This window comes from Nannobrachium achirus (genome assembly GCF_963921795.1).
Source record: "Nannobrachium achirus genome assembly, chromosome: 18".
NCBI classification, from domain to species: Eukaryota; Metazoa; Chordata; class Actinopteri; order Myctophiformes; family Myctophidae; genus Nannobrachium; species Nannobrachium achirus.
Genome location: NC_137825.1, coordinates 55,045,556 through 55,060,767, shown reverse-complemented (window position 1 = coordinate 55,060,767; position 15,212 = coordinate 55,045,556). Strand labels below are relative to the sequence as shown.

Sequence of the window (15,212 nt, the reverse complement as noted above, 5' to 3'; positions counted from 1 at the left end):
ATAAACCTTTCACTCTGTACTTAGTCTGCTCTTTTTCTGCTCTTCTACACCAAACCTCTTTGCCAAAAATAGCCGATCTACAAGCTCACAGCGCCTCGCAGCGCGAGGCGTTGTGAGCTTGTAGATCTGCTATTTTTGGCTAAAGTTCTCAGAATAAGGACACTAGGGTTCGAGAAGTGGTTAATATAAAAAAAGGAGGACCCCCTATAGCAACTCTGAGGACCCCCAGTTGAAGACCCCTGCTCTATAAGTCTTCCCAGAAGCTACATTATTTGAATGTTGGATATCAAGCAGCCTCATGTGTTGTTCATATGGGGTGGTGGGCTTCTATCATCGTGGGTTTTAACCATGGCTAATGCCTGTCTGTGCCTCCAGCTATTGAAGCTATGAAGAATGCACATAAGGAAGAACTGGAGAAGACCCATCGCTCCCAGCTAAGTGGAGTGAACTCTGACATCGATGAACTTCGCTCGCAATACGAGTACGTCGTCAATAGTTCATAATACTGTACATACTGTACCTACTGTATTATTAAGCCATTAAGACCTGGAATTATGTAATACTTTAGTTTAAAAAAAATAGCAGATATACAAGGTCACAGCGCAGCACCGGGTGCCGCGCTGCGAGCTTGTAGATCTGCTATTTCTTTTTAAACTGTGATCATTTTTGCTAATCTTTATATATGTATGTTATACATATATATGTTTTTTTGAGGTTCAGTGAAATTGGCACAACAAAGGCAACAACAACGTAGCGTCGGCAGGAATGATATTGCCTCACCCCACGGAGGTTAGGGTTAGAGTTAGGCATAGTAAGCTAATGGCTAAACACAGCCGAGCTAGGCTAGTAAATAAACAACGAAAGAGAGTCGCAAACGAGTGACGTCAGTGCCTACACTAGTGAATGGCTGTTGTCGCCATCTGATGGTGATTGGTGTGTGGTGAACGACAAAACGAGTGCTCTTACCACGATCTAACTGAGTTACCCAATCTAACTGTAACGTATATATATTCTTGTAAAGCGAACATTTTTAACTCAAAAATCTTTGCTTCTGGGGGGTCCCTGGAACAAAATATTTTGAGATGGGGGTCTGCGGTCAATTACATATAATTCTAGGGATCCTTGACATTAAAAACTTTGAGCACCACTGACATAGAAACATATGTTTTTCAGAAAAGGATTTAGAAGAAATGTTTTAACGTGCCTAGTCTGCCTACCGCCCTACTTTTACCATCTGGATTCGCTTGGGTAAAACCGATGTAAGGAGCGGGCCATTTTTTCAAGTTCTTTAGCAGGTGATTGGATTGGCCGTCTGTCTATCACAGTCTGGGAGTGCCAACTCCAACCACTCATATTGGCCTGTCTGCATGACGTTACACCCAGAATCCGCCTCCTGGGTTTCTGTTGGCTCAGAGCCGCTCAGAGCCCACCCGTACCTGCCGCTGATTGGTCTGGACTCTTTTCTCTAATTACAATCTAAAATATGAACCCTTGTTGTAAAAAAACAAAGTTGTCCTTTTTTTTTTTTAAACAATATGTTTATTTTTATTTTTTACATTTTTTACATTCAAAACAATCCACACATCACAAACAAAGTTGTCCTTTAATCGTCTGTAAAAGAGTGCCCTCTCTAGACCATAAATGCAAGTAGTGAAAATAGCCGACCTCTCTGCTATTATAGGTCTGCTTTTTTCGATATTTTCACCAAAAGGACCTTTTTAGAAATGTCAGCCCCTGCCTCTCTAATATTCTCTGCGCGTCCCTGCGGGTGGAACCCCCCCAGGGAGGAGCTGCAGTCCATTCAGAGGGAGCTGGAGGTCCTGTCTGAGCAGTACTCTCAGAAGTGCCTGGAGAACGCCCACCTGGCCCAGGCTCTGGAGGCGGAGAGGCAGGCCCTCAGGCAGTGTCAGAGAGAGAACCAGGAGCTGAACGCACACAATCAGGTCTGTACGCATCCACTCGCCACTCAGACGCACGGTCTACGGTGGAGACCTACGGTGGAGACCTATCCACCGCAAATTTGAGGTGGAAAGCTTTCAACCTCAAGTCAGAAAATAAGTGCAGGCCATCATAGTCACGGCCCACGGTGAAGTCCTTTACCCCGTCTAGACCGGTTCAGGTCGACCAATCAGTGAATGGGGTGTAGAGCCTGCCTGTCTGATAGTAAAACTAGACCAGGTCAACCTGGTTGTGCCAGACCCCCTGTCTGTCATCATCATTTATGACATCATGCCTTTTGTAGGCATGTCATCATCATGTCATCATCATATATACCCTTTATATAGAAAACCAGGACAGACAGACAGACCGACATTTGCTTATGTAGGCCTACCCATTTCATGGGTCTGGCAAACAGAGAGATGTGTTGGGACTCACGGTGGAAAGCTCTCCACCGTGAGGAATGATGTAACGTTGTAGTTTCATGACTCAAAAAGACTCGAAAAGACTACACCGCGGTGTAAAGCCTTCCACCGCGGACCCGACTATGATACGGGCTTTAGACGCACGCATCCACTCACTAGGGCAGGGGTCGGCAACCCAAAAATGTTGAAAGAGCCATATTGGACCAAAAAAACAAAAAACAAATCTGTCTGGAGCCGCAAAAAATTAAAAGCCATATATAAGCTTTATAATGGAGGCAACACATGCTGTAAGTTTCTATATTAGCTATATTAGCCTACTATCAAAATGACTAAGTAGGCTACAAATACATAATGAGCATTCATGATTAAATGTTTATTTTCCCTGCAGCGCATCCTTTTTACAGCATTGGAAAACGTTAAAGGGGCGTGACACGACCAAAACAGCTAATTATGGCTATCAAATTAGCCAATTTATTTAATGATGTCATGTACCCCCATGTTAAATGACCCAATCAAATTAATTTATTGTAGTTACTGTACTGAAAGTAGTACTTTCTGTACAGTAACCGAAATAAATTAATTTGATTGGGCTAATATGGGGGGAGGGGCGGAGTCGATTATCCATATCATTATCTTTTGAAACTGCCCCAAAAAAAGCTGTCCGAGGTGTCTTTCCGACTTTCTAAACCAACTTTAAAACTATCAGTTCTAGGGGTAAAAATTATATAGCATTCGCTATAAAATCAATGGTTAGACCGATAAAAAAGTACATGTCTTCTTCAAAAAAGGTGTCAAAAAAGGTGTACGAGGGTCAACACGCTTCTCCCCGATATGCGACGGTTTTGTCGGCCATACCCTGCTGTCTCTTGCCCTAACCTGACTGGAGCACCCGGGACACCGGAGCAACCGTAGAACGAGGGACCAGCGATCTCCTCCTCCTCCTCCGCAGAGGAGGTCCGCGGCTCATACACTCTGTGTGTGTGTGTGTAGCCTGTGTGTGTGTGTGTGTGTGTGCTTTCGCGCGTGTGTGTGTGTGTGTGTGTACACACACAATAGCTCTCGCAAATAGCCGTGCGGTGCAGCGCTAGCCACGCTACACGCTAACAACAAGGTTGTGCGCGGCACCGCACAACGGACGAAGTATACATTGCGCGGCACCGCACGACGGACGAAGTATACATTCACTACTAACTGATACGGCCCGCCTCCTTTTCAGACTGTTTGAAGAAACACCACGTGACCTACTGTATCATAATGTTAATTTTCAGCCGGTGTCGCCACTCCTTTAAGAATGTTTGTGCCATGTCTGTCCTCCTACAGAAACCATATTAAAACAAAAAAAAATATTTTGCCCCCCATCTTTTTCCATTTTCATACATTTTTGAAAAAGCTCCAGGGAGCCATTAGGGCAGCGCTAAAGAGCCGCATGCGGGTTGCTGACCCCCGCACTAGGGCTATCGCGATTATTACATAATCGTCTAATCGCAATTATCTGACATAATCGTGATTATTTTTCATAATTGTCATAATCGTTTCCATGTTGAAAAATGTTCATATAATTTTTTTTTTAAGTAAAAAATAGTGGAAATGGCAGATCTACAAGCTCACAGCGCGTCGCATCGCGGCGCGTTTCTGAGCTTGTAGATTGGCTATTTCCACTATCAATGTTCTTTTTTTAAGTATGAAGTTGTCAAATATGTCAGTCATTTCTTTGTGTATTTAGGTTATGTGTCATATCTACCATGTGCAACTTCAAAGCCTAAAAGCCAAACAGAAATGTAATTGTCAACGACAAAAACACAATTAAATCGTTAATCGCAATTATTTGAGTGACAATTAATTATCATGTAAAATGTCACCTAAACACACACATCCATGCATCCACTCTCAACTCAAACACACATGGGATGGTCATGACTTTGCATTGATATTCATGGTGTGATCTACATTCATTTATTGACCTCTAAATTTCACCTCTAAATTTCACCTCTAAATTTCAATCCTTCTCACTTGCTCCAAGAATAAAAGTACAAAGCCACAATGCACACCTCGCATGCGCACAAACACATGCACATTCACACTCCTCCTAGAGCAGGGTTCCCCAATAGGCGGCCCACGGGCCATTTGCGGCCCGCGAGGGGCTACTGTCTGGCCCTCACCAACCCCAGTAATAGTGGTGGTATAAGAGTAGCAACAACACTAGTATATCGTCGTTGTCGGGTGGAAACTCGTATTTCCAAATGTGTACGTTCTTTCGCAAATAGTAAAGCCCTGCGTCATCGCGCAAGGCCGTTGCACAAAAGTAGTGAAAACAGCAGATCTACAAGCACACAACGCCTCGCACCGCGAGGCGTTGTGTGCTTGTAGATCGGCTGTTTTCACTATTTTTAATAATGTTTTAAATGATAAATGCAAAACGAACGGTTTTGGACATAACAAGATTTTCACCCAACAACGACGAAATCTGAACTGTCGCTGGAGTGTCGGGAACGCCACCGTCGCCCCCTGCAATGCTGTGGCCCTCGGCTTGGTACCCTAGACATGATTCGGCCCTTGGGGAAAACTTATCGGGTAACCCTGTCCTAGAGACAAAGTGGACTATCTTTCTTTCTTGCCCACAGGAATTGAATAACAGGCTGACGATAGAGATCACTCGTATGCGCTCCTGCTTCAGCGGCGAAACGGCGCTGTCGACACTGACCCAGGGCAAGGATCTGTACGAACTGGAGGTAAACACACAAATACTACATACTGTATACTAACTAACACATAACTGATACAAAATGCTGCTGCTTGGCCTTTGACACACACTAAGAGAAGTAAACTCATTACACCAGTCCCTGCTGAGCTTCACTGGTTACCTGTAAGTTTTAGAATAGATTTTTACTGTTTGTTTTTAAAGCCCTGAATAGTCAGTCAAAATCTCTGCTAGTTACTAAGGCTGACTTTTGTGGTCTTCTTTTGTGGTCTCTAATCTGTCGATTTCATCTCCTTCATGTTAGGTGTTACTACGAATCAAGGAGTCCGAGATCCAATACCTTAAACAAGAAATCCACTCACTAAAAGATGAGCTACAGTCTGCTTTAAGGGTATGAGAAATCCATGGCAATACACAATTATGTTTTTATCTGTTTAAGCTCTCTTATTGAACCCATTTAGGCCTAGAATTATTGAATGCTTTAACCAGTGAAAAATAGCAGATATACAAGCTCACAGCGCGGCACCGAGTGCCGCGCTGCGAGCTTGTAGATCTGCTATTTTTGAAAAAGTCGTGAAAATGTGTGCAAATCTTTGAATATACGTATGTATTTTCAAAGCGAACGTTTGTAACTAAAACTTTGCTTCTGGGTGGTCCCTGGAACTAGATATTTTGAAATGGGGGTCCGTGGCCAAATAAATATCATTTTGGGGGTCCTTCACATGAAAAGGTTTGAGAACCACTGAGATAGTAGTCTCTCAAGAACAGACTAACTGAGCTCCAGTTAAGTGAAAAGGACCTTTTCTTTGACGATGGCTAAGCCAGATTGCTGACATAGAAACATAGGGTTTTTTCCAAAAATCTTAGAAGGATTCAAAAGACACTTATAGAATCGGGTCAAAATTCGAATTTTCACGATTTTTCAAAAATAGCAGATCTACAAGCTCGCAGCGCGGCACTCGGTGCCGCGCTGTGAGCTTGTAGATCTGCTATTTTATATTTAAAGCAGGAACTCAGCTGGTGTTTAATGTAACCCCTTTTCCAGGATAAGAAATATGCCACAGACAGATATAAAGACATCTACACAGAACTCAGCATTGTGAAAGCAAAGGCTGACTGTGACATCAGCAAGCTGAAGGACAAGCTCCTCGTTGCCACAGAAGAACTGGGGGAGAGGGCGGTGGATGGAGGCGTCACTCCTGGATATGGTCAGTAGAACGATGTTATCATGTCACCGTTTAAGCCTAGAGTTATTTAATGCTTTAACTATTGAAAAATAGCAGATATACGAGCTCACAACGCGGCACAGAGATAATCTTTGAATATCTCATTTTTAAAGTGAACATTTCTAACTCAAATATTTGCTTCTGGGGGGTCCCTGTCTGATACAAAATATTTTGAGGCGGGGGTCGGCGGCCAAATACATATAATAGGGGTATAACTAGGGGTCCTTGACATGAAAGAGTTTAAGAACCACTGACGTAAAAGATTTAGAAAACTCTTGTAGAATCGGGTCAAAATCGGGTCAAAATTCAAATGTTCAAGATTTTTCCAAGAATAGCAGATCTACAAGATCTACATAATCTGTGAGCTTGTATATCTGCTTTTTTTTAATAGTTAAGGCATAAAATGGGTTAATGTGAAGGCCTACTTGCATTATTCAGTATTTACAACTTGTAAAGGGAAAATTGTCAAAGAACAGGTTCTAGCATTCCATTCTGGCACTGTAGTTTTATTCTGCTACATTAAGCTACTGTCATTTCACCAATCAATCAAGTTGGTTGTGTTCTTTGTTTTGTTTTCTTATTTTTGTATTTTTTTTTAGACATCATGAAATCGAAAAGCAATCCAGACTTCCTGAAAAAACGGTCATTGATCTCCAGGCAGACTCGAGGTGAAAGATCAAAGGTAAGAGACTGGTTTATTTGAAGCTTAAATACTCCTCCTCCCTCCTTCCTAATTGCTGTTGAAGGCCAAGGTATCACCTTTCACAGTAGACAACTATTTGAGTTAACAAAATGAATAAAATTTTACTTTAGAGAGAGCTGTGTCTTGGCACTGAAATGCTTGACCGCTTGTACTGTAACCTTGAAAAGTAATTAGATTGTATCATGTATCATGTATAGTAAGGTGATTTGTGACCAATACCAAATAGTTTTTCTTTATTTAATTTTTTGTATTTTTATTTTTTTACAAAAAAAAAACAAAAAAAGTTGAAATTTAAGTTAATTAAAAATAGCACTGTCAGCCTGACAGCGCGTTCAAGTCCCGATCTTGGCGACCTTTGCTGCAAGTCACCCCCCATTTCCTGTCTATTTATCATTAAAGGCATAAAAAAAGCTCAGAAAATAAATCGTAAAAGGTGTCTTTTTTTTAAAGTCTGGGAACGTTATCAATAGCAATGCACCGACAATTTGGCCAATGAACGAAAACACAGAAAAGCAGAGCCATGGGTCTGTATTAGGGCATTAACGACTTGTGATTTTTGCAAGTCGACTCGACTCAGTAAAAAGTTGAGTTGAAGTCGACTTTATCGTTTGATGACGTCATCACATCACACACGACCCCCCAATTATTTTGGGGGGTCCCCAGATGATTAACTTAATGTGAAACATTGTTTTCTCACTCAAATAGTAAACAAATCAACATAAAGTTTAAGTGTATAGAGGGTATCTGCACGTTTCTAAAGTGCCAATTTAAGGACTTTTTAATACCTCTAAAATGACAAATTGTGTCCAAATTGTCGAATATATAGAGGCAGAAATTGTGAAAATAGACGATCTACATGCTCACAACGCCTCGCAAGCGAGGCGTTGCGAGGCGTTGCGAGGCATTGATAGGTGAAAACCTACAACAGCGTAAACATACAACCGAGTCACATGACCATGACAGAAGTTGTAAAAGATTTTATTTAAGTTTGGCATAATAATAATGATGAATACAAAAAATAAATCACAATTGCAATTGTGGTGTTCAGCCAAGACTTTGTATTTGGTCCAAATGATCATATAAGACCCGACCAAAATATTTTAGCAGGCAAAATATGCAAGAGCAGTCTGACTTGAGCACCTGAAAAGAAAGCATCATTGCTTACATACTTACTGAAGCATGGTGAGTAACATAAGTAACGGAGCAGAATTTCATCAACTAGGTTAGGCTAGGCTTTAGGCTAGCTTTTCAAATGGAACTATATTGAGTTAAATCTTAAGTTGAATTGAAGTGTTGTAAAATATAAGATCCGTTTGTTGCAGCCCTACTTGAATTCAATGACATTTTGTACATTGTTGAGTCTAACTTGAATATGTCTGTGTTTTTGTAGTTATGTCATGTGTGTATATGTGTGTGTATTCAGTGTTGGCAAGTACAGTACTGTAAGTCAAAGTGATTTTCATGCATTGTCACCTGTGTGTGTTTTTTTTTTTTTGTCCGGCAGTCTGTCACTGAACAAGTTTCATTGGATAGCTGACTCCCATTGTGGGGTGACTCCCCCTCCCTTCCCTGTCCCAAGATATGCTGTAGGTATAGCATGGCCTTAGGGCGAGCATGCCCTACTCCACATTGCATGAGTTCCCTTAACACCACAACCCTCCCCTCCTTCCTTCGCCACCAACTTCTTTTGCATTACCTTTAACTCTTTCTCAGCCACGGGGAGCCACTTAATATTAAAACCGGATTAAACCGTACTTCTTCTGTACTTAGATTAGCCGACCGGAATTTTCCGTACTAGGTCATTAAAAACGAAATAAATGATAATGATAAAAAAAAAAACGATCGGGAGCACTTCTCCATCTCTTCTTCGACTGATCTAAAAGGATCATTCTCTCAACCCTCTGAACCGGAAGTGCTTCTGGTAGCTTTTCGTTCTCTATAGTGTGTGCCAGCGGCTACGTCATTGTAGTCCTTAGCGGCCATTTCTTGGGTCAAAACACAGGTGTTTCAATTGTTTGATTGCATAGAACTAATGCTATAGTCTAATCAGAACACCTGTGTAAGGCTGTGTTTACCCAAGAAATGGCCGCTCTTAGAACTACATTTGGCACACCCTATAGCCACAGTCCCGTCCACTTTCATTGTAGGAGGAGGCGTTAGCATAGCATCTGTCTGTGATGTTTTTGATCAGAAAAAAGTTGACATGGGCGCTTCATACGGAGTGGATTACATTTGCTTACCTCGATGTGCACGGATCGTGCACGCAAAGCGCACGGGGGAGAAGACGACTCGGCCAAAATCCCCACTATATGCCAATGCAGATCAAAACTCGAGGCTGGTGAGTAAACAATGAGCCGATCGAAAGAAGAAGAAAAAAAGAACGGTGCCATTCAAGAAGGACGGGGGGCGCGCTGATGTTCTTGTTAAATGAATGCTGTCTCAGGCCCCGTACATACGGCAACGCTCTGTAGAGAAAACGGCGAGGTCCCGGGATATTTCCGTTGCGTTTTGTCTTTTTATCGAGCGTTCATATGAAGCTGAAATGATGTAGTGTCCATGTGACCGTGTGAGCGAGAGAAACGCAAGAAGCAACAACGTATGATCGGGTTTCTCTCTCCTACTAATATATACAGAAAGCCCTACTTTCTATTGAGCCTTGCTGGTTGAGTGGTTAAGGAATTGATTTTATGATCCAATTGCCCCGGGTTCGTGTCCCGCTTGGTCATTTCTTTTTCCGCGTTTTTTTTCGGCGATAAAGTTATTATTATTATTATTACATTATTCACATAACTCGGTAACGGCGCTTAGTCGGCTCATCGCCTCCGTCATGGATAATAATGTAATAATAATAATAACTTTATCGCCGCAAAATAATTGCGGAAAGAAAAGACCGAGTGGGACGCGAACCCGGGGCAGTTGGATCGTAAAAGCAATTCCTTAACCACTCAACCAGTAAGGCTCAACACAAAGTAGATTAGTAGGAGAGAAAAAGCTTAGCATGCGTTGTTCCTTCTTGCGTTTATCTTGCACACACGGTGCCGCGAGGGGAGAGAGGAGTCAGCTTTTCCACCCAAATCTGCGGATCCAGATCGTTCCGTTTTTAACCCCCGAAAATGCCGTTGTCGTCTGAACGGAAGGCCTATCTGACTTTTCTTTTTGCGGAATTCTCGTTGCCAAAACGCAGTGTGTACGGCGCCTCAGATCATAATACAATAATAGAAATTTCCGGCTAGTCCTCCACAGACAAGCCATTCTGGCCAGGCTGGGAAAGTGTTAAGAGCAGTAGCGGCTCTTGGTGATTTTGGGTGGTAGGGCTAATGTAACGCCCGGGATTCGAACTCGGGTATCCCGTGTGGAAGTCCAATATCTTAACCATTGATCCAAAGGGATATCCCTATGGACTGAGGGAAATACTAGACTTTTGAGGCTATCAGGCTGAGGCAGTGAGCCACTCTGCTACATCAATAAATCCATCACACTATATACTATTACTAGCCATAGTTCACTCTGCAGCAACAGCATCATATTATACTATATGCTAGCCATAGTTCACCCTGCAGGAACATCACATTCCAGATGCCAAGTTACAGCAATGACACTACTGTACTTTGTTATAGCAAGAGATGCACATGAACAGAAGTGCCCACAACAAACAGGGGTTCCACTGCTCCAGTGAACATTATGTTTGTATGTGCAGATAACTATCATCATTATTGGTGGAGTTGACAATACTCATCATTTTAAGCATAGGATTAACACAATCCTAAATTAAGGGTCACACAAGAATATCATGTACTTTTTAAACAAAACATAAGACCAGAACCAGACAACTAATGAAAAGGTTTGATTATTACAGCTTGAGGTGGACCTTATATTGCCAAAGCATTACATTATGATACAAAATAATCTCTGTCTCCCTTTCCATATAACTGCTTTTAAAGTGCCACACACGCACGAATGCGCGCAATACCGACGCGAACCCACGCGGTACAGACACGAATCAAAACAAACAGACACACACACACTGTGTGACACACTAACGCGCGTGCGAGCAGTACCAACGCAAACGCACGCGGTACAGACACGAATCAAAACAAACACACACACACACACACACACACACACACACAGGCACGCAGTCACGTTGACAACAGCATCAAAGACAGGCAGCTTAATCCACAGCACATTTCCAATGTTATTAAAGCAGCGACCATTCTTAACTTTGTCAGATAAATGAAATTCACGATACCTTTAGAATGACTGGGTCCACTGTGCACTCTCCTCCAAAAGGCAAGCATTTCACACCAAATGTATGATTTTGTGGTCTTTCCTTTTGTATTTGCACCACCAGTCTCTTGACTTCTATTTTTTCTCCCACGAACATGACAGAAAATCTATTAAAAAGTAGATAATAAGTCCATTTGAATTGTCCCGCAACATTGTATTTCTCTTCCTCAAACACAGACATCAGACAAGTAAACTTGTCATTGGTTAAAAGCCAGTCACATGGTGGAACTGCAGTGGGCACGTCCTACGGGCTGAATGAAATTAGCCCAAACAGGGACTAAATGAAGCAGGCGTGGCATGCCAGCTGTCAATCACCCAGCTCAACGATAATCACACAGTGATGTCACAGAACTGGGCGTGTTCTTTGGGCTGACAGAAACTAGCCCCACAATGTTAAGAATATGAAGCAGGCGTGGCATGTAAGCTCACTAAGCTGTCAATCATTCTTCAATGATAAGTCAATGAAAGCTGGCTTGGGCTAAAAGAACTCAGCCCATTTGGACATATTTGGTGTTTTTTTGTAACTTTTTGATGCTGTTACTGCTTTAGGTTCCACCAGCATATAAAAATAATATTTCTTCTAAAAAAAAAAAAAACTTTTTATTTTTGATTTATGGGGTGCCCTGAGACAAAAGAGTTTGCACCATACAGTAGTTAAGGACTGGAACCACTATTTGTAACTACAATATACAGTACCTTTCAATTCCTGTTGCTATGCACAGTATGGGTGCTTTCGGAAATGCACACTCAACGCACTGGTGTGGCATGTTGTTGTTCGTTTATTCGGTGCACTTGGTGCGTTGTCGTTCGGAAATACAGTGAGTGTGCGCACCGACCGAACCTACTCAGAAGATGGGGTTTGACAGTGTGGTGCGGCAGTGCGTGTTTTGATTGGTTGGTTTTCATGGCCGTGTCTCGAGCGCTTCTCAGCAGTGAACAATGGAGGAAATGACCGCAAAATGCAGCATTTGCAACTTAATTGGTCGTTTGGGCTTGATAGTTTCACACGCATCAACGTGTAAACTAACAGCAGGTATGCCGATGTTATGAATTACATCTCCTTTCAATAGCAACGTTGCGTTAGCCAGTTTACCTTCAGTTCAGAGCTTAACTGGTCGTTCGTAAATAAGCCACACTGAGCGCACACCCGGTGCGCGTTTCCGAACGCACCCTATATAGAAACATATCGTCACTGTCGGGCAGAAACCTCATATCTCCAAGTTTAAAATTTGCAAGTTGTTTCATAAAGTTGATCAACTATTTTCACGTTTTTAAATCATTTAAAAAAAAATATTTTGGACATTCAAGGTTTCCACCCGACAACTATATATATATATATATATATATATATATATATATATATATATATATATATATATATATATATATAGTAATTTTTGAATAAGTATTTCAAGTTTTTCCGAAAACTTAGGTCAGGATTTAGAAGGTTGTTATCCCTTTGTACCCTGTATGTGTGAATTAACTTTATGAATGGCTGTCTTTGGTTTTGTCGGTCATTTAGTCTTGTGACTGTTTGTTGTTATTTTGTCTCTGTTTCTAACTTGCACGACTCTAACATCGCTGTGTTTTCCTGCACCAACTGAGTGGAGTTTAATCTACTGTTGTTGTCATTAACATTTTTCTCAGCACAACAGCAGTGAATGTACTCCTTGTTACTCAAATGTACATGACGTGTTGATTGATGCACCATTTGTTCTAAGGGTGTTGTTTTCTTAACCCATTTAGGCCTAGAATTATTGAATGCTTTAACCAGTGAAAAATAGCAGATATACAAGCTCACGTGCTGCGCTGCGAGCTTGTAGATATGCTATTTTTGAAAAAGTCTTGAAAATGTGTGCAAATCTTTGAATATATGTATTTTCAAAGCGAACGATTGTAACTCAAATTTTGCTTCTGGGGGGTCCCTGGAACTAAATATTTTGAGATGCAGGTCCGTGGCCAAATACATATAATTTTGGGGGTCCTTCACATGAAAAGGTTTGAGAACCACTGACATAGTAGTCTCTCAAGAACAGACTAACTGAGCTCCAGTTAAGTGAAAAAGGACCATTTCTTTGACGATGGCTAGCCAGATTGCTGACATAGAAACATAGGTTTTTCAAAAAACCTTAGAAGGATTCAAAAGACACTTATAGAATGGGGTCAAAATTCGAATTCGAAAAATAGCAGATATACAAGCTCACAGCGCGGCACCGAGTGCCGCGCTGTGAGCTTGTATATCTGCTATTTTTCAATAGTTAAAGCATAAAATAATGATACACAATAAAGTGTACCCGTTCTGAATGGGTTGGTATAGGATGGGTTCATATAATTATTACGGTAAACATGTGCTTTGTTCCAGTGATCATACATTTGCCTAAAATAGATGACTAACATCACTTGTCTTGTTTTTTGAAAGCTCTTCTCTGACTATGAAAGTCCTTATCCGTCAAATATAAATAAAATACTTTATTTTCTTCCTCCTGTAGAGCCTAAAAGAGGGACTAACTGTGCAGGAACGCATGAAGCTCTTTGAGGCAAAAGATTCCAGGAAGATTTAATTTTGGGGGGAGTCTGAAGTTTTTCTTCACACTCTGTTCTTTGCTAGCCTTGCTTTTTGGTCAAAATGGTTAAGGTCATATTCACACATCATTTTCCTATGGCATCATATTCGGGGGTTGGGGAACCCTCGAATATGTGTGAATATGATCAATGAGGAGACGCACAAAGGATAATGTACAATGTCTATAAATACTAAATCTAAATATAGACTGGCTTCAATCCTGTTCCCTGTGGAGGATTGGAGTTGTTTTTTGGTCCTAAAATAGTCTCTTCATATTGTGTTTACATTATTAAATCGATTTTGTGTAATAGATTTCTTGAGTAATTTCCTTTATGTGGAACCGGTCCACGATGGTGAACTGTCACACTTCAGCTGTGTTACCTTTTGAGAGGGCTTAACAGCATTTTAATTGTATTCTTTTCCATCCCCCCCAAATGCCAAAACAGATAGCAATACACAGTATAAATAATATATATTTCCCAATAGGAATTCATAGACTATCTGCTGTATTTTATTGTTTGGGTTACAATGATTTCTTTATCGAATGATTTTTATGTTGCGCCGGTTATGTTGTACATAACTACTGGATATGTGGAAGAGTATGGTTTGCCGTTGATTGTTGGGGCATCTGCTGTACTATATCTTTGGTTTTGATTTGATATTCAACAATGTGACGCTTGTTTTAATGACGTATGAGAGTTTTTTTTTAACATTATTTTGAGTGCCTGTGTGTGGAGATGGGATGGGGAAGGGGTGGGGTGTTGCACTTATCACTTGACTACTTGAGGAAGCCGTTTTCTTTATTTTGTTTTCGTCTCAATGGTGTGGTGACTTCAACCCAACTATTTGTTACAGTGCAAACAAACGTTTTGGCTTCTGTTGAATATCGTCGTTGTAGGGTGGAAACCTCGTATCTCCAAGTTTCAAATGTGTACGTTCTTTCGCAAAGTAAAGCCCTGCTTCATCATACAAGGCCGTCGCACAAAAGTAGTGAAAACAGCAGATCTACAAGCACACAACGCCTCGCGGCGCGAGGCGTTGTGTGCTTGTAGATCGGCTGTTTTCACTAGTTGAATCATTTTTAAAATGATAAATGCAAAACGAACGGTTTTGGACATACAAGGTTTCCACCCGACAACGACGAATATGGTAGAACAAACGACAAACTCTGAACTCGCTACTGATGTTTTCTCTATATATTACTTGCATCACACTATAGAACTTTCTGTTTCCTCTTAGTTCTGGGATCAGTGTTTAAGGATGTATCTCTTAAAAGTGACACTATTTAGGGCTTTGCATGACTGTATGGTAATTTGAACTCCCGGAATGGTTTGCCTCATTTTCCCCCTTTTATGCTTTAGTGCAGGGGTCT

The 15,212-nt window shown here is 41.3% G+C and overlaps 1 protein-coding gene across 1 annotated transcript in view; it reads left to right on the top strand.

Annotated features, from left to right (window-relative positions):
• The window catches only part of LOC308303194 (myosin phosphatase Rho interacting protein), a 190,946-nt gene extending 176,370 nt beyond the window's left edge, over positions 1–14,576 (top strand). Inside the window, exons 19-25 of the mRNA XM_080747518.1 lie at positions 376–481; positions 1,784–1,943; positions 4,985–5,092; positions 5,366–5,452; positions 6,107–6,269; positions 6,887–6,969; positions 13,767–14,576. Of these exons, the coding sequence (XP_080603644.1) occupies positions 376–481; positions 1,784–1,943; positions 4,985–5,092; positions 5,366–5,452; positions 6,107–6,269; positions 6,887–6,969; positions 13,767–13,838 (779 nt within the window). The 3' untranslated portion in view covers positions 13,839–14,576. The remainder of the gene's footprint in view (positions 1–375; positions 482–1,783; positions 1,944–4,984; positions 5,093–5,365; positions 5,453–6,106; positions 6,270–6,886; positions 6,970–13,766) is intronic.
• Positions 14,577–15,212: the final 636 nt, after the last annotated feature.